The sequence below is a fragment of the Panthera leo genome, chromosome C1 (genome assembly GCF_018350215.1).
Source record: "Panthera leo isolate Ple1 chromosome C1, P.leo_Ple1_pat1.1, whole genome shotgun sequence".
Lineage (NCBI taxonomy): Eukaryota > Metazoa > Chordata > Mammalia > Carnivora > Felidae > Panthera > Panthera leo.
Window position 1 is genome coordinate 53,113,114 of NC_056686.1, and position 20,369 is coordinate 53,133,482.

General features: G+C 43.8%; 1 protein-coding gene across 1 annotated transcript in view; it reads right to left on the minus strand.

Moving 5' to 3' along the window:
* JAK1 (Janus kinase 1) overlaps positions 1–20,369 on the minus strand; it is a 129,556-nt gene that overhangs the window by 21,472 nt on the left and 87,715 nt on the right. Inside the window, exons 5-11 of the mRNA XM_042952011.1 lie at positions 15,847–16,000; positions 12,020–12,183; positions 9,956–10,295; positions 8,237–8,422; positions 4,192–4,349; positions 3,579–3,702; positions 1,383–1,569 (exon numbers count right to left, since the gene is read on the minus strand). Of these exons, the coding sequence (XP_042807945.1) occupies positions 1,383–1,569; positions 3,579–3,702; positions 4,192–4,349; positions 8,237–8,422; positions 9,956–10,295; positions 12,020–12,183; positions 15,847–16,000 (1,313 nt within the window). The remainder of the gene's footprint in view (positions 1–1,382; positions 1,570–3,578; positions 3,703–4,191; positions 4,350–8,236; positions 8,423–9,955; positions 10,296–12,019; positions 12,184–15,846; positions 16,001–20,369) is intronic.

Genomic DNA, 20,369 nt, shown 5'->3' on the forward strand with positions numbered 1-20,369 from the left:
CCAAATGCGCTGCCCGCCCTTTCTTTGAGGCCTGACCCTTTCTGAGGGAAGGATGTGACACATGTAGGGCAGCACCTCACACTATGGGAATGTCAAAAAAACTATCTGGAGTAGACTGGCACTCAAACCCCTCTTTGACCTGACCTTCAGTGAGACTCACTTCATTTCTACAGGACTCAATTTTCTCACCTCTAAAATGGGGCACTTGACTAGGTGATGCCTAACTGTCCTTCCAGTTCTCACATTCTAAGAGGTGATGAATTCACCTGCAGGGTATCAGTGACACTAACCATGGGGCTTCAAAAAGAAGAGCTGAGTCCGTCAACCCCCCATCCACTTTATTCCCTGACTCTCCTATGGTTCCCCACTCAGCTCCCTGGCATGGCATCCAAGGCCTCCTAGGACCCAAATCTGCCCTCTCCCAGTCTCATCAGCCCCTTCTTTTTATTTTATTCTATTCTACCCTACTCTATTTTATTTTAGAGAAAGAGAACACAGGTTGGGGAGAGAGAGAGAATCTTAAGCAGGTTCCATGCTCAGCATCGAGCCCAACGCAGGGCTCGATCCCATGACCCTGGGATCATGACCTGAGCCAAAATCAAGAGCTGGACGCTCAACCAGCTGAGCTGCCCAGGCGTACCATCCTACCTCTTCTTTCTAACTTCACTGAATGCATTAGCCCTTCAGCCCCTGTTCTTCTGCAGCTCCTGCTTTGGCCTACCACACTGCCCCTACACATGCTTTGTTAGAAAAGCCCTTATCTAGTGGCCAGGCTAACTGTCCAACATGAGGCTCAAGATCCACCTCTGTGCAGCTTTCCAGTCCACGACTCAGGGATTCTGACCATGCACTTCTTTGCAAGCCTGAGGTCTGATATGTAGGTGTTGATGAAAACAGCCATCACGTAGTGCGGTGGCCTTGTTTACCTGAAACATTTTCTATGTTAGACTGGAAACCCTTGGAGAGAGGGGCCTGAGTGTCAGGCATTTGATTCTCTGCATTTACCACAGTTCTTGACCCACAGAGGATATACTAGGAACATTTCTCAGAAAATAAACCACTCACAGGGGAACATTTTACCTTAAAGAGGAAAGTGGTAAGCTTCTGTTTACTAATCCTAAACATGCTCTTTCCAAAGCCTGAGATGCTAAGAAAAGGTGTATGTTTTTATCTATAGACAATGCTGACACCTGAGGCCCAGGATTGAAGTTCAGGACAGACTCGTAACAAAACTAAATGAAGGACACCTAGAAACTGTGGGGAGGGGCCACTTTCTTCAAACCAACCAGCAGCTTCTGGTTGATCCGTGTCTTAGAGCATCAGCAAGGGGCAAAGGGGATCAGCGAAGGGACAGGGCCCAGCTCTGGCCAGGGGAGACCGACCTCGGGGCTTGGGCTGGCAGCAGCGCTTCAGCACGAAGCTGATGTTGTCCGTCCGCAGGATCTGTTTCTTGAGGTGGTTCATGAGGTCCCCCAGGCTGGGGAAGCTGCGGTCCGAGCCATGCAGGCTGTAACGGCCCTTCTGCACCTCGATCTGAAAGTTCTTGAACTGTTTTTGGCTACCCACCACCTGCCATTCAAGAAAATGACCAGAAACGATTTGTTTTAAAAGGCTCAGGCAAATGTATCAACAACAGGAGAAGCTGAACAAGGATATATGGAACTATGTACTATCTCTGTGACATTTCTGTAGATCTATAATTATTCAAAAATAAATATTTATTACAAACAAGTAAACAATAGATAAGTCCAGAAGAAGACAATGATCAAAGAGAGTTAACACTAGAGAGAAAGCCTAACACAGCAGGACTTCTACAATAGCATCACCCCGTTTTAAACCTGTAAGATGGAGTTCAAGGAAAAACCAACCTCACAGGAACGTTGCTGTGACTGCGTGACAAAGTAAAAAACTTAGAAGGTGCTTTGTAAAGGTTTGCAAATATTATTATGCATGAAATAATCATTACTATAACAACATTTATCCAGGAAGTCTCTCAAACTGAGCCCTTCCAGGCCATGCATCTATTTGAGGAGAACCCCTCTGGGAGGTGGTGGTCAGTGGTCTGGTCCGTTTCCAGATTCTATAGTACCACAGAGAGGAAGTATAAGCAGCTTTCCTTCACGGGCACTTTTTGTACAAAGATAAATATTTTAGTCATTAAGGATGAAGGTCGGAAAGATCTACTTATGGTATATACTAGGATAAGATGTTTAAGATCGCAAAGCCTTGGTTTTTATTCATCTGTACAATGGGGATAATGCCGGGGTCAATCTCACAGGGTCAGTATAAGGTTTAAATGAGGACATGTAAAGTGGTCAGCACAGTGTCTGGTGAGCTAAAAGGAACTGTGCCAGTAATCGTATCTATGATCCTGTTTTCCCCAGGTAATCTGACACCAGGCGGACCACACTCCTGAGTCATCGACATTCCTGGTCCAGCACAAGCCGATTCCACCTCAGAAGGCAGTTAGGCTGTCTCGTGCGCCCATCCATATTAACAACATTATACTCCCTTCACAGACTGATGAATGTAGAAGACAGGCATGCTGCCCATACAACAAAGCCGACAAGTTCTGACCCGCTGTGGCCGTATCAGCCACGAGGCCTTGCTGTATAGGAAGGCTCCCAGGCAGGCAGTGGTACCCAGACACTTGACAGCCCTGGGTTCCTTCTGCCATTTCCTCTTCCCCCTCTGAACAGAGTCTAGTCCCCAGGTCTTCTCCAGTACTTTTCCATCCAGTGTCTGAGGGCTATGGTGCACTAATGTGCTCACTTCCACCTTGCAGCCCCACCCCCTGCCATCCTAGTTCTCCCAGTTCGTGCTAACCCAGTCAACACTAGTGTATCTGTCTGGACTAATTCTGTAAAACTCATGGTCTTTTAAAATATTCCATTTCCTGTATTTAAGATTGCATGAATGACAAAGGGAGTATTGTAGTCTAGTGAGGTAAGGTCAACAATTCTGGTTTCTATCTTTGCTTTCTGGGTATCTCTCACATCGTTGCTAGCTTCCAGCTACTGTAGAGTCACTAAGTAGAGTCATCTCCACTTGTCAAACCACGGCACGGCAAGTCGTCCATTAAAATATCTGAAGCTACCATCCAGGGAAAGCTGTGTTAGGCCAGGCTGCCAAGCTGGCCTTCCTGGCACTGGTTGGTACCTGTGAGTACCACAGACAGACGTGGCTCTGTGTCTGAGATTCTGTCACCGAACAAATGCACTAAATGACAAATGTTTGGTCTGAACTGGTTTTCTGGCCATGTTCTACCTTCCAGAGCTGCTGTGGATCCCTGACATGGGTCTCTTGAGGGAAGAAAGAAAGGGCCACAAGGAGGAAAGTTTCGCGGTTTGGCTGCTCAGGAAGTCTCCTTTTGAAGAGTGGGGTTGTTCCAGTCAGAACTGCCAGGGATCTCTCAGAAAATTATAATGCTCAACATCCTGCTCTGCATTTCTCTGGGTGTCTATCTCCCTGGGCTTTTTACCCCCACCCCAGCGCTCCCCCCAGGTGGTCCTCTCTGCAGCAGCTCCTAGGCTGGCTGCACTGAACACATGTGGCCAATATGACTCGGCCTGACTGACCTCAGATTTTTCAAAGCAGGTGACAGTCATGAGGATATTGTCAAAGTCGGTACAGCTCCACCTCAGCACATACATTCCCTCCTCGCTTCCTTCTTGCCGCAATTTATTGATGGCATATTCTGTGCTAGAGGGAGAGAAAGGGAAAGGGAGAAAGAGTTCATACCGATGACAGCACTCTAAATCCCTTGGAGTAGCCACTTCCCCAAGCTGGCTCAAGTCCTATGCGCCCATCCCATTACCCAACCTGGGGCCTGAAGTCCTGTCTGAGAGGACACATGAGGCAAGCTGAGATGCCAAGGAGCCTCAACACGTATCAAGTCTCCAAGGTCTAGAAAGAGGACTCGTCTGCCATCTAAGGCACTGAGCCCAGCTTGACCCTGACTTCCCTACACATGTGGTCTCCAGCTTGACAGAAGCTATCCCCCCCCACAAAGGTGATGCAGGAAGGCCTGACCAGTAGACAGCAGGGAGGGATGGAAAAGAGGGCACCAAAAAAGTCCTAAACAACATGCTCAACTGGCCCCAACCTAATCAACTGATGACACCACACATCCCATCACTAAAATATGGTTCCGTTCACACCAAAGGGAACTGAAAAGTTTCCAGAACCAACCAGATGGGACCGTGACAACCATTCTGTATGTTGTGGACAATCAGTGGGGGAGCCACATCAGTGCAGAGGTAATGATGGGCATCCGCTGTGAGCCGGAAGTAGCCGTCTACCAGGGACACAAAGGACAAGGCCTCCTCGTGGGACGAAAGCTTCAGTTCCTGATGAGAGAGAAGACATGCCCGTGGTTACATCATGTGCCTACTACCTCAAGCAGCTGACTTTATGGGGAGGTACAGAGTGAAAAGATATTTAAAACACAATGGATGAGGCATGACCTCAAAAGGAAGCACTTTTTGCTGACAATAACTGTACCCCTTGCATTTATACAGGATTTTGACTCTCCATACTTTCTCATCTAGTATCTTCAAACTACCAGATGAGGTATGGTGTGTTTGCATGGGAGGAAGGGCAGAACAGGCAGCTATGGCAGGCAGAAGACCTATGGAGAGGCTGCCACAGGGGTCTAGATGGAGGAACAAGACTGCCTCAGGTATAAAAGTACAGAGAGCTTAAAAAAAAAAAAAAAAAAGAAGTGGAGGGAGGAGCAGCAAAGCATATGGAAGTGGTACTCTGGTCTTGGCATTAAGCAATGACTGACTCAGCACCCATTTTACAGAAAAGGAAACATAGGCACAGATGCTTCATCTCATATGGAGTTGGTCTAGAAGGTGAAACTCCGAAGTCTTAATCCAGGAATGGTCCCAGACAATGATGAGGTTGCTAGATTAAGTCCAGAGACCTCTGAGGGTTTGGAGGCGGCAGAGAGTCTTACTCAAAGTGGGAGAACAAAGGCAAAAATGGAGATGAGAGAAGGAATATCCACAGAAAGAAGGTTTTCAAAAAAAATGCCTGGAGATAAAGACAGGTGAATTTTTTTTCTGTCTTGGTCATATAGCCCTGAACAAAAACTGCCTATCTGAGAGAAGCCATGGGCTCAACCAGGAACATCTCCTGATGGAGGGGGGAATGGAAAGCCATTTAGAGCTTTGGCTCACAAGAATATTAAAAAGCACCTGAGTCTTCTGAGGGCAGAATAGCATGTGAGTATAAGACTCTGCCCACAGTACTGGAGAAAGGACAGGCTGGTGGCAAAGAAAAACAGACAAAGGAGAAAAATCAGTGAAAGAGAAAGGGGTGGAGAGAAGCAACTAGAAAGGATGCAGGCAAGTGGGGCTAATGACAGCTACCTTGCCAAAGGAAGGGTCAGCTCTAGACTTGTGAGCCAAGGAGGCCAAGGCCACCACAGAGATGGTTATTCAGTAAGGAGACTCTGTGCTAAGTGTGCTTCCTTTCACATGTTACCTGGCATTGACCTGCAGATCCCCAAAGAGCAAATTCAGAGCAAATGGTCTGAATCGGGCAGCCCTTCCCCCCATCACCTAAAAGACCGAGACCACATAAGCACTTCCCTGAGAGAAGTCTGAGGAAATGGGAGACGTCAAGAAGAGGCAGAGAGAAGAGATAAATCAAGATATAGTTTGATAACATGCTAGCATCATGCTTTCCTGAAAGACCAGCAGCCAAAGTACTGCCTGGTCAAAGGGCTTGGAAATCCCATGGCTGGCAAGGGACAGGGGAAGGAGATAAAGAAGAGAAAGCATCACACAGTGTTAACCCACAGGTTCTGGAGTCCGTTTACGTGGGTTCATATCTTAGTATCTCCAACTTGCTATTATGGTTAAGCACATGCAATCGCCATTTTTACAGGTCAAAAACTGTCAAATATTGGCAATTTCAAATGGTTTAATCTTAGAGCTGTGTGACCTCGGGCAAGGTACCTAAGCTTTTTGTGCCTCAGTTTCCTCCTCTGTAAAATAGGGACAATAATACACCTACCTATAAGGTCGGTGAAAATGGAAAGAATTTACATTCACAAAGCATTTAGAACAGGAAGTTCTGGCATGTAGTAAGAGCTAGTATTTGTAGAGGAAAATGCAGTAAAGAGGAGATGAAGTATTTATTTCTCCCTGCCTTCCTCCTGCAGCTGCCACAGACTCGCCAGCCCCTGTGGTCCGAGCGGGCGCTGACTGCGGTGCCCAACGTGACTGTCAGCCAGGATAGGATGGGGCGGGCTCACAGACACGGTACCAGCTGGCTGTGGCTTCTCCCCTCTGCTACATGCATCTTCAGGGTCTGACCGAGGTGAAGAGCCCGACCACGGCTGTGCCAAGCTCTTCCTCCCTGCAGTCTCTGGGGAAGAGAACGCTTTGGAGCTGGAGCTGCACATTCTTACTCCGTGACCCTGCACGAGTTTCCACACCTCTCCACAGTCTAGACCTCCCCTCCCCCCCGCCCAGAAACAGAGCCAAAATTCCTACATCTAAGATCCTTGTAAGGACTAAATAAAATAGTATAGACACAACACAGAATGCAGCCTTATAGCTATGATATGCTGAATAAATGGCACTCATTTTTATCTTCTTCCTCCTTACATTCTCCATCTTCCCACTAACATCTATCTGGACTCTACTGCTTCTCCCTTCACTTTATTTTTCATTAGTTTCCTGATGAAATTAACTTATGTTTATTGTTTAAAGGGGGGGGGAGATAAGGAGAATAAAAACATTTAAATTATTCATAATCCCACTGTAAATAACAGCTGTTAATATATTTTAAAATATTTATTTAAGAGAGGGAGTGCAAGCATGAGTGGGGGGAGGGACAGAGAGAGAGAGAGAAACTCCACACTGTGCTTGGAGCCCCACTCGGGGCTCAATCTCACGAGCCCATAGGATCATGACCTGAGTTGACATCAAGAGTCATGCGCTTAACCATCCAGGGACCCTAACAGCTGTTAATACTTTATTTTTCTAAGAGCATGTGTGTGTATATACATATATGCATTTCTTTTAAAAATGTTTTGAACAAAACTGGTACTGTTCTGTAGATAGTTTAATATTCTCCTTTTTTCCATTTACAAAGCATTTTTCCATATTACTAAAAAAAATAACAATTTGTTTATATAGTATTTTACTACTCAGGTGAATTGTGATGAATTTTTCCTCTTCTCCTATTATTGTAGATTGGGGTAATTTTCAGTGATTTTACTCTGTAAATTCTGTTCGGGTACCTTCTCATGCACAGACCACTGGCTTCATCTCTGTTTCTGGAAAACAGCACTAAGTTCCCAAATAGAGGTATATATAAATATTTTCAAGGCTTTTAGCACGTGTTGCCAAACTGCTATCTAAAAGGTGTAACAAAAAGGCAAGTTACACCAGCTATAAGAGAGTGACCATCTGTTCTCAACCCTATCACCAAATTCGTTCCCAACACTGAATGTTATGTTACCGTCTTGACAGAGTATTTGCCACATTTAAGGCAAAGCGTGGTATTTCCCTGGTGCTGACTACCTTCGCCCCACGAGTGCCCGCCTCAGCTGCCTGTGCTCTCCACGTGCCATCGGCCATGACTTCCCCAACACAAACATGTTTATTGTGGCAGCGCTCCTACTTCCCCTGCCAAAAGTGGCCTGCTTGTCTAGATCATGTCCTCAAGTGATACCAAAAAAGAGGAAGTGAGATTGAACACCCCTTCCTCTGTCCGGAGTCACTTGGGTGTGCCTGACACCGTAACGGGGACTGCCACTGTGGGCACAGCCACCAGCCTGACAGGCTCCTGAAGTGCAAAGCGGGGTTTCCTGGAGACTTCTTCCCAGAAGGCTCCCCCAACTCAGCGGAGAGGCTGCACAGGGGCCCTTGGGAGGAAATGCTAACATTCACCCATCTTGTTTTCCTTCAAATCCACTAACTTTTGTGAACTAAGTATTTATGCTAAAATGTCTTTGGGAGGGCAGCAAATCCTGAAAAGTAGATACACATTGGCAAGACCAATGAAAGGCTCCAGAACGTACCAGTATAACTCAAAAACCAACATGGATAATGCCAATGTCAGCAAGAGGGATTTCTGGCTGAAGTAAGAAAGAAAATCATCAGATTTTCTCCTTGGGACAGGAGCTCTGCAAGCATGTGCTGCCTAACTGTCCTCAGCAAAGTCTGCCTCTTATCACTGGATCCAAACAGAATTGCCTCCAGAGCAAACTTACCATTTTTTTATTGTCCTGCTTATTGATGCTGACCACACACTCCTTTATTACAATGTGAGTGATTTCAGGGAAGTAAGAAAAATTGTTCCACTCTTCCCGGATTTTGTTTTTCTCCTCATCCTTCTTGTGTTTATTTTCCAGCTTTTTCCATTTCAGTTTGTTTTTTTCCTTTTCAACAGGAACAACCTGATAAGATGCATTAAAGTGCCAGAGTTAAGTTGCTTTCTCATTTCCTATTGGCAAAAAAGGTCAACGCTTCTGGAAAACTAAAACAGAGGCTACATTCAAGGAGAAGAAAGCCAGCCTGCCTGGATCTACACAGGAATTAGAACAGGTGGCACATGTGGGCTTAGGATGGCAGTTTAGTGTCCCATCAGGGAATCTTGGGATTTTATACCTGGCAGGGACCTTAATGAGCACTCTGAATAAACTCTTTACAACATCTCTATTGTACCAGTCAAGTCAGAAAGGGAAATAACTGCCCACTAGACAGGCATCCACCCTCAGGTCCTCTCACTTCCGGACTGATGGATATTTCAACACAGGCAGAGAACATGTTCTTCCCAAATGTGGCTGCACAGAACATGAGCTTTCTCCTTTTAGAATCTATCACAGATTATCTTAACATTCTAACAATATCCAAGATGAAACTTTCAAAAGAAGGTATGAATCCCATGCTTGAATAATCTGCCAGTTATTAACTAGTTAGGTCATCAATTTGAGCCTCCAGTTCCCCATCCATAGAACAGATCTTATATTTTACCAGGTTCTTTGAGGATTAGTTCTCATTAACAGTGTATCTACTATATAAAAAGCACTTGGTTAAGTTTTAGGCATTGTTATTTTAGCATGAATAAACCAGGAGAAAATAAAAATAGCCTTGGCTTTAACATTATTATTGATAATTATAACGATGATGATGGCAGCTATAATAGTTTCCAAACATTTATTACATGCTGGGCTTTGTGCTGACTGACATTCAGTTCTCTCAACAACTCCATGAGGCAGATACATTAAGTACCTCCATTTTACAGATGAGTAATATGTAGCTGATATAGGGGAAGGAACGCCCAACGCTACAGAACTACAAATAGTGGAGCTAGGACCTGAACCAGGACTATTTAGGTTTAAAATCCATGCTTTTAAACCACTCTGCTCCCTTGCCTCATCCAGCAAACACTTAAAAAAGCAGCTTTAAATCGCAAAATCAATTACCCTATCTCACGGAGCCAGAAGTCTAAATTCAACTCTTGGCACTATTGTTTATTAGTTAGTTATGACCTTGGGCAAGTTTCTTAACTTCTCTGAGCCTCTTTGTGTTCATCTATAGAATAGAGACAACAATAGGACTCCCCTCCAGGCTTTCTTCTTCTGTTGTTGTTGTTTTTTTTTTTTTTTTTTAAGGAATAAATGAGTAATACATGTAAAATGCTTAGAAAAGTACTTAGTACATGGTAAGTGCTCAATAAATATCTGCCATTATTATTAATATATGTTATTGTTACATTTCTCTATTTCCCTATAGAACTCAATAAGTATTTATTTAGAATAAATAAATATTCGTGAAGACAATAAAAGATGAATGATACATGGTCTCTAACCTGAAGACACTTGTCTGACAGGGGTGATGGACATGCAAATGGGTAATCCCAACAGGATAAACGGAATAGGTATGTGACACAGGATGGTCTCTTCCACCAGCCACCTATCACCACTTACATTTGGTTTCTGTCTCCACTGGATTCCAAGATTTCCAGTTACCATCACTTCATAGAGAATGTTTCCACTGTCATCTGGATGAAACCAATTCATCTCATTTTCTGACGAAATCAGTAACATGGAAGTCTCAAATATTTCAGCACCATAATGTTTTGTCAAAGTCTCCAAGGTCGCCAGGTATTTCACCTTCAGGTCATGAGTAGATACACTGCTGTCACAGATGGTCTTGTTGTTAAATTCCTTTAGGAAATCCTTGAAAACGTTATTTATCCGCATCCTGGTGAGAAGATTCCTCTGCCTGATGGACTTATTCAATGTTTCTGGGATATATCGCTTGTAGCTAAAACAAAGTAGGAAAATATGTCTGTATGTCATGCACAGGCCAGCATAGAATAGTACAGAAACCAACCTAGTCTAGAAATCTTCCTTCCATGCACTGCCCCATAGGAAAGGAGGACCTGCTCCCAGAGGGTCTTAGATGGAGTAAGCACTAGGCTGAAAATCATAAGGAGATGGAGGTGAACAGGGACTGAAAGAGAAAGAAAAGCACATGTTCACAGACTGTACTGAGATGGGAATTCCTACAAGTATCATCCAATTTTCTGGGTTGCAAAGGGAGGCAGCAAAATTGACTTATCTGTGTTTTTGCTTGCCAGCGTCACTGTTCCTGTGCACGTTAAGTACTCATATCAAATGTTATTAAGATTCAGCATCAGTTAGAAGGTGGTGTGAGAGGAGGCAAGAGTGATTATAGATGCTCTGTAGGCTCTACTTTTAGGTTTTATAATTTTTCTATAAAGATCACATATTGCTTTTACAAGAAATGGGAAAAACACATAAAATCCAATTAAATATAAAAGACCTCGTGTCTGCCATGTGGAAGTGTCCCAGAAGAATTAAATGGATTGGCAAGGAAACTGAACGATCAATTACTTATGCGGGTGCTAATAGGAAAGTATCTATGACTAACAAGAGTCTTGACAAACTGACAGACTGCTGGAAGGAGCCGGTTTTAAGAACAGTATGAACACCCATGAAAGAAAGAACAAACTGGAAACCAAACCAGTGGAGAGACCAGTCTGCCTAATACTCTCAGGCCTGAGACAGCATCTGGCCCTGGGTAATCCCTGCTGCACGAATGGTTTCATGACAGTGGAAAATTGTAAAGTTTAGAATTTTTCCCCAACAGATATTGTGACATTTCAGATTAATGTAATAGAGAGGAAGATCAGAGGAGAGCTGTCATTTTTTACCTTTGTCTCATGAAAAAGTAAAGAGGAGGTACCCGGAGCAAAAGTCACGGAAAAAAGAGAAAGCAGCAGTACAGCATGTATCTAACCAGCCCTGCATCACTGAGGGGGCAGCCCGGCACCTGCTCCAGACTCTGCTCAAGGGCAAGATACAAGAAGGAAGCTTATGGGAAGGTGCATGCTGCCTATCTCAAATAAAAGAGCTATATTAACTTGTTCTTCAAAATGAATCTGTCTTCTTTTACGACATTCACAGAAACTCCTTGGTAAATACATACATACAAATATTATACAGATAGGTAGAAATTATGCAGTTTGACGACACCTTCACAAAGACTTGATCATGAATGCTATTTTAAATAAATGCCATTTTCTTGAGGTACTATCCTTCACATCAGATAAACAGCTCTCTAGTGAACTCTAGTTCAGGCTGTGGATGACAGTAGCTGCCTGTAGAACAATACTCAGAAGGATTTCAGGACAGCTCCGGCACAAAAGGAAAAAACGCCGTGACAGATGGCAATGCCCACCATGGGAAGAGAGGCAAAGGGCAGGTATGTGGGCCACCAATTTGATTGGTATCGCTCATCTAGAACTTTCACCGGAGTGCAAATTTCTGAGGTCATGAGCCCGTGTTCAAAATCAAGACACGATTGTAATTGTGCTACCTTTTATAAATGTTCTAAAAAAGATCTAGGCGCTGCAGAGAGCAGGGGTCAGCCAAAAACTGGCAGGGGTTAAACTGAGATGTCAGGGAACGTATAAAAATAACACTGTCCCCACGATCAACTCTTCAGCCAGCAGGAAGATTTACCTGATGTCCTTGGGCAGTTCTGGCAATTGCATCTTCTTCATCATGGCGTAGTGGGAGATGGCCAGGACAGCCATTCCCAGACACTCGTTCTCAATATCGTGTCCATCCTGCTCGGTCTTGGGGTCTCGAATGGGAGCCAGGCATTTGACCAAATCATATTGTCCCTTAGGAGCAGAGGTGAAAAGAAATGAACCACCAGATTTTCTGTGTCTCTAGTCTTAAGAGAAAGGTTCCCCACACAGGGAGGTGCCACCCAGAAAAACAGCGATGACACGAACGAGGTTTATAGATTCTCTGGCACCAAAGCTCCTTCTCAAAAGTTGGGCACAAGGGGGCTCAGGAAATGTTCTCCCCAGGAATAAATTTCATTTATTTAACAAATGTTTACCGAGCACCATGCGAGCTGCTGCTGAATAGCACAAATACGTGGAGCCCTTTCGCAGGATTTATCCTATAAATGACCATGGCCAGCACCACGTTCTGGGCTTGGACAGCACCAGGGCAAGGGAGGGTGACACCTGGCTGGGGTTGGCTCGTTAATTCCACAAACATATACTGAGATATCCTAGCCTAGGCACTGGCTGTATAACTGACAGCACATCACACCTCATTCTGATGGTGAGTTAGAAAAAGGGCGAGTGAATCATTGCCACACAGGAGTTTTTCGACACCTGCTGGTTAAGTTTCTAGTAGTGAAACATATCACCAAAATATACGCCCCCCGCTCCCGTTGGAGGTGCACAGCATTCCAAGACCCAGTGAGGGCTTCAAAAACAAAAAAGCTAAAGAGCAGTCCCTGTCTTATACAGAGTATAAGTACACCACCTGTCTTGTACAGAGTAATGATGATGTCAGTGCTACCTCCCCTTTGTGAAACCCTAGCCCCAGTGCCAGACTGTGGGCTAGGTTCCCTTTATTTACTGTTTCATTCAATCCTCCCAACAACCCTATGACGTAGGTGCTGACATCATCCACCACCTCTACCTAACAGATGAGGAATGTAAGGCACCCAAAAGTTACATCACTGCACTCACCCATGTGGTAATTATTGATTACTGGGAACCAATTATGGGCCAGATGTTATTCTAGGGGCCAGGGGTATACATAGCAGTAAGCCAAACTGTGTTCCTGACCTCAGGGAGATTCCATGTTGAGAAGAATAAACAAACAGGAATATAGAACATCAATATAGTTATAGTTATAAAGAATAGTTCTTTAATATAGATAGAACTTTAATATATAGTTATTTAATATAGTTCTTTAATATAGAACTATATAATATAATATAGTTATAAAGAACAAAGTCAAGTGGAAAGACAGAATGCCGTGGGAGCTGGGACCCAGGAAGTGGTGGGGGAAAGTCAAACCTAGATGTGACTCCAGGGCTATGGTTCATCAACACTGTGCTGTAGCCACTCAACTTTACTAATGTCAAGCACACTGAAATCTTTAGCCTTTCTCTCGATGGAACAGAGGTAGTGTGAAATCTAGGGGTGCTGTTTCCACATAAGTGAGACACTCACTTTCTCTGAAGGGACTTTAGTTTAGTGGTTTCTGGATGGAGGGTTCTCACTGCAGCTGTTTTTCTTTCCCAGATAGGATTTATTTCTCTCCGGTAAGAACAGGACACCATCAACCTCCACAAACTACTAAGGACCAACAAGAATCATCTCTGCCGGCAACGTGTGAAGAAGCAGAACAGAATCTGAAACTATTTTGATTGGCTGTGATTTTCTGTAAATATCACTGTACAACCACCTCAAGTAACTCATTCCTGAACCTCTGAGAGGTCAGATTCTAATGCAATACTTATTCTTGAAGTATGGTGCACTATTCCTTTGAATATATAAAGCTGGGAGGTTGAATAAAAAACGATCAATCTGAAAATGGCCAGTTTTCTGGCTAGAAACTAAAGCTGTGCAATGGAATGTAACTGGGACATAAAAATCACACGTGAAAGTATATCTTAAAGAAATAGAACACATCTATAAACACATATGGAGGCTGTTCACAACAACCTGTTACTGTAACAGTGACAGCCTAATAGGGGAAACTTAAGAAAAACAAAAAATGTCCAGAAAGAGGAGGCGAGTTTAATAAATGAGGGCTTGTCCTCTGGACAACAGCCTCATACTCACTTCCTACCTGAAATCTCTCCATAGGCATCTCCAAATGAGAATGCCTCATTCCCAACCCTTCTCCAACCTGCTCCTCCCTGCTCCTCCCTGCCTTCTCTACTTGGGAACGACTCCATTATCTATCAAACAAGGCCCAAAACAGAAACCTCAAAATCACCTTTGATACTTCGGATTCTCTCCCCTTGCGCAGCCAACTGATCAGCAAATCCAATCAATTCTCCCTCCTGAATTAATTGTAGGTCCACCATTTTTCTCCAATCTCTACTGCCACCACCACTAAGCCAAACCAGCATCTTCTCTCACGTGGACCAACGTGGCACATGATCTGCTCCTCGCTGGCCCCACCAGTAACACTCCTTCCCATCACCCTCCTCTCCTCCAGCCACACTGACTCTCCTCTCAGCTCCCACCTGCCTCACAGTCTTCCCACATTCTGTTCCCTATCTATCAGATGCTTTCAACCAGGGAGATTTTGCCCCATAGGGGAGATCTGGCAATGTCTGGAGACAGTTTTGATTGTCACAATTGGTGAGATGGCATCTAATGAGCGGAGGCCAGGAATGTGGGTAAATGTCATACAACGCACAGGGCAGTCCCTCAGAGCAAAAAACCATCCAGCCCAAAATGTCAGTAGTGCTATTGAAAAACTGCTCTAATGGAGAAGAAATATTTTCCCCTCTCCTTCCTTAGAACTGCAGACTCCTTCTTCTTCCAGATTCATAGAAGTGTCACCTCCTTAGAGACCTTCTCCCATCACACTATTTAAATCAGACTTTCCCAATCAAACCTCCTCCCTATATTCTCTATCACAAAAGCTTTCTCCTTCATAGCACTTCTGACCATTCTTATGTGTTCCATATGTATCATTTTACTTGTTTTCTGTTTGCCCAGCTTGATTTTGTATCTGCTGCTTGCAGAGACCACATCTGTCTTGTTCACCATAGTATCTGCAGTGCCTCAGCAAAGAGTACACAGGAGTAAATATTTGTTGAATGAATGAATGATTATGAAGCCATTAAAACAGCATAGATTTATATTTTTAACTGACATCTGAAGGATCATCAATAGAATGGACAAAAAAGCAGTTTACAAAAATTATAGGGTATTTTCAAAAAACTACACGGTACACAATATATACCTGCATGGTAACACCAGGAAGCAGATCACCAAAAACGCTGGTTATCTCTGGGGAATGCAATTCAGGGACTCTAACTTCTCTTCTGGCTTTTATCTAGTGTCTAATCTTCCCACCCCACTACCGCTGTGACTCAGAGCGGCCACCTCCTGCCTTCCCAAACGTTACTCTGACTGCTGAGATGTCCCCATTCACCCCACTGAACTACATCCTCCCTCACCTGCAGCTTCCCTCTGCTCTCTCCACGGGAGGCACTGCAGATGAGAAGTGAAATGATAGGAGGTAGGGGAAAAAGAAAGGAACAGGGAAGAAGCGATGCCTCGAAAATCCCCAAGTGGGACAACCAGCCCCTTGGGATGCCGAACTGCTGCCTCTTCCCTCCTCGTTCTGGGCAAGTCCTAGGGCAGCAAGGACAGCCATAAGACAGAGCAGAGCAGGAGAGGAGGCCATAAACATCCTAGCCACCAATGAGTCCAGCCACACCAGACGGTCTGAACCTGTGATGCCTCAGCCATCCCAGGCCCTCCAGCTTCTCCCGGGCCCAGAATTCTCACCTGAGCAAACAGATACTCCAGGGAGCTGGCGTCAAGGAGAGGGGTTGCATCTGGAACTTTTTTTTTCTCGTAGCCATTTTTCTGCTTCTTCGGAGAATGTCGCCATACAGACTGCTCATTATCATTGGTCCCATGCCAGTTGGTGAAATAGAACCTAGAAGGCAGGAAGATAAGTGTCAATTTGGGGAAGGGGACATTCGAATGCATGGGAGAGGTGTCCTTGTTGTACCCAGAGTGCTCAATGCCGGAGGCTAAATTTCCCTGGAAAGGAAGCGTTTGCTTGCTTTTCCACTGTATAGCACGTCACTGGTTAGAAGGTCCTTTTTCTTTTCGCTCTTACAAGCACTCTGTGAACAGCATCCTGCCAGAACCTGTCAGTGACTCAAGGAGATAAAGTGACTTTCCACTACGTCTTCCTAAATAGGAAAACATGCTGACTAGGTGCAAGAGCTGGCCCAGCAACTCCCTTTACCTTTAATAATGCTATCCTGCCTTGAATCCAAGACCTATTTAATTGACATTTTAACATTTCTATTCAAGAAAATGTAGCTTCGTTGTCTAATCAAGATGCACAGTTAATGTGGCAGTGCTTCCTATTTCCCAGACTGCTGTTATTTAATTGATGGCTTATCTTACAATGAATAGAGTTACAAATAGAAGAAATACATGAGCACTACTTACAAGCGGCAGCTTGCAGTGCTGTGAATAAAATTAATAAGCACTTCATGCCATTTAATCCTTACAGCAACTGCTCAAGGTAGGTTTCACTGTTCCTATTTTACAGCCAAGGAAAACAGAGGTTCCAAAAGGTGAGGTGAACTGACCCCAACCCACTTCTCTTAACTACTACATGCCTCTGCCACCTGTAGGGGAAATGCAGTGAGTTCTTGAGTGTGTGAAAGTGACTGAGCCAAGCTGGCGCAGGCCATCTATAGGTTACAGATTCAACTGGTACCTGGGTCTTTCTCCCTTGACGTGCCTGTGTGCTGGCAAAACCACCGTGGCATAAAGAAGCAACAAATAAAATTTCCTCCCAAAAAAGTGCTGCCACTAAACTCAGACATCTGTCACTGAGCTGTATTTGCAACGCCTACACATGGCAGGCCCTTTTGCCAGGCTGGGATTCAAAGGGCCTGGTCTCCATACTCTTGTGAGTTCCTTGTCTATATGTCTACATGGCAACCAGTCAAATCCAACAATAACAATAAAGAAACATACAAGGGGCATGTCTCATAAGCGGGACTAGAATGTGACTTTCATGGAGGCCAGTTTTTCCTTCCTTCATATAAAAAATATTAAAAGTTGTATTTTACAACCACATTGATATAAAGATAAATATAATCCAGCTTGGATTTCTTTTTCTGGTTTTAATGAAATTAAAACACTTTTCTGAGTCTTTAAAAATATTATGAGCCCTAGGCACTGTGCCCAATAGATAAGATGTCCCTGGACATAAGGGAGTCTTTGATGAGGTGCCAAACAAGGGAAAAACCATCCTCTACTGCCAGGGGAAGGGAGAAAGGGTTGGGAAGGGAAGTTGGGGCCAGAATAAATAAATCCCAAGCTTTAGAGCCTGGACCAGACACAGCAGGCAGAGGAGATGGCAAGGCAAGATCACGTGAGACAGGATGCCCCGGAAGAAAGCCCAATGGAAGATGGACTGAAATGACAGAGACCAAATCAGATGCCTATGGCAATAGTCTGGACAACGCTATGAGCTCTGTGAAGGCAGATGCCTCAGTGGTCTTGCTCAGCACTGAATCTCCGGGCAAATAACAGTTGCTTAACACATCATTGTCAGATGAATAAACAAGAAATGAATGAACAAATTCAGGGGGTAGCAATTAACATGGTGAGGGAAGGATGGATACAGAAGTTAGTATAAAAGTAAAATCAGTATTTTAGAACTTTCAGGGATTCTATACACCTCATCTTCCCTATGACTTATGAAAGTGACTGAGAATTTGACTGTGGGTTTTGGTAGCTCTCACTCACACACAGAAAGAACACCTATCCAGGAGCCCACATGCAGCATAAACCACAGCTGTGGGATTGTCCTCTCACTCTCCTATGTGAGAGGGGATCGGGTGCCCACAGCTATCTGCTGATGAAGAGGCTGGCACTTCTATCCCTAGACTGAAGAATCTACTTTTCAAGGACAGACGGAGCACAGGATGGGAGGACTCAGCCAGGATCAGCGATCCAAGATAGGCAGGAAGTAAGGGTGAACTGGCTCTACCAACTGAGCAAATACAGGAAAATCTGACATTGGGGCAGAAAAAAAATTGACAAGGACACAGCCAACTCCTCTGGCTACTGAGTCAAGTCCAAAATGGAGAGTTCTCATCATTCACACAATAACCAGATATCTACTAGAAGTTTTCAGGATCTGTCTAGAAGGAGACAGGTGAAAAGGCAACGAACAGGACAATGAAGACAGTAACTAAGGGCTTGCGAACACTTACCCTGTGCCAGGTACTCTTTATACAAACAAACAAAGCAGGGCTCTCCCTGAAGGGCAGGCCGACAGGTACATTCCTTTTGGTAGTGGAGGAAGGTGGTGAGAAGATGAGAATTATGTGCAACATGGAAGGGTACCTGGGAAAAGTAAGAGTCTCTAGGATGCAGGAGGTTGTTTGAAAGAGAAGCAATGAAGACAGATTTTCCCTGAACCGGTCCAAGGCATGGTCCTCTTCTGCCACATCCCACTGAGTCTCTATGAGAAAGAGTCCTTGGACCTGGTAAATCAAGGGTCCAACATACTCCCTTTGGGCAAAACACAATCTCCAGTCGGGTCTGAACAAAAACATTCTTCCAGGCTGTTATCTGAGCCCTGTGAGACCAGCTTCAGTTTGGAAATCTTTTGGCAAGATGTTCAGACAAGATAAGGCTGAGGAGATCAAACTAACTTGCTCCATCACTTCCGTAAAGGTTGAAAGGAGCCTAAAACAAGGCTGGATCTCTAGAAATTGCCCATAGTCAAAGGCTGACAGCTTTCTATTTAATAAGATGACAAAACAAAAAACAAAAGCCTTTAAATCAGTGACTACCAAAATCAACACCTTCCTAATTTTACCCTAATAAGACAAAACTAGAAGGTACACTGAAGACAGACACTCTATGTTTTTAAAATTCAAGTATAATTAACATACAGTGTTCTGTTAGTTTCAGGTGTACAATGATTCAACAATTCTGTAACATTCCTAGAAGAAAATACAGGCAGTAACCTCTTTGACATCGGCCACAGAAACCCTTTTCTCCTTTAGCAAGGCAAACAAAAACAAATTTAACTATTGAGACTACACCAAAATAAAAGGTGTACACAGGGAAGGAAAACCCTCAACAGAACAAAAAGACAACCTACTAAATGGGAGAAGATAATTGCAAATGATATATCCAATAAGGGATTAAGATCCAAAATAAAGAATTTACACAAATAACCAAAAAACAAATAACTCAATTAAAAACTGGGCAGAAGACATGAAAAGACATTTTTCCAAGAAGAAATACAGATGGCCGACAGACACATGGAAAGATGCTCTACGTTCCTTTTTAAAATTAATCATCAAGATGTTCATCAAACTGGGGCCACACACAAATTCCTAGGATTGGAACATGCTAATGGAAAAAAATAAAGAATGGCATAAATAAATATAGTATGATAGCTGTGTAGATTCTTTTCAGAATGGCATGGAGGAATGACAGAGGAAGGAAGAGGGAGGGGGAGAGAGGTAGACAGACCTATCAAGGAGATACGACTTCCTTGCAAGTCTTTGAGAAAATTATATTACAGATGACTGCATATTCTAAGTTTATGTTTAGATATTATACACAAGGAATTCTCCTTAGGTTTCTACAGAACTCTACTAACAGATAGTGAAATTCATTTGAATGAAAAAGGAAATATTCTTTTTCATAAAAAAGAATATGCTTATCTTATACTAAGATACATTATAAAATAATAACCATTAAAAATCATGATCCAAAAACAGAATCTCATAATTGAAGCAGAGTGTTTCCCAAAATAGAGCTGGGATTCCACTGAAATAGTCGCCAACATTTGTTTTCATATGACACCTTCTACAGTGGTGAGATTAGGAGGTTTCAAAGTTTTTGTAGTTTGTTGTAATGCAAATGTTTTAGCTTAGGGTGGGATCTTTCCTTCCAAGTTCAAAGGGCCTGTGGTAACAAAGCAATATCCTGTTGAAGCTCGATGTCAGGTACAAAGTCAAGGTGCCAAAAATGAAGTAGTTGTGCACTTCCTGGCAGCTAACAGAACAGGGAGGAGGCAAAGACAGCCCCTAATAGTGAGGTATTGGCACAATCCACAAAGACGAGTGCCTCAAGGAGGGTTCTGGGGCGGACAAGAGGATTCACTAGGTGTGTGACTTTGTGTAACTCACTTCTCCACTGTGGACATCAGTTTGCCCCTAAACAATTAACAATACTTGAACTAGGTAAATTCAGGTCTTATCCAAGTCCCAAGTTCTACCATTCCAAATTCTGAGCCAAGTAGACAAACC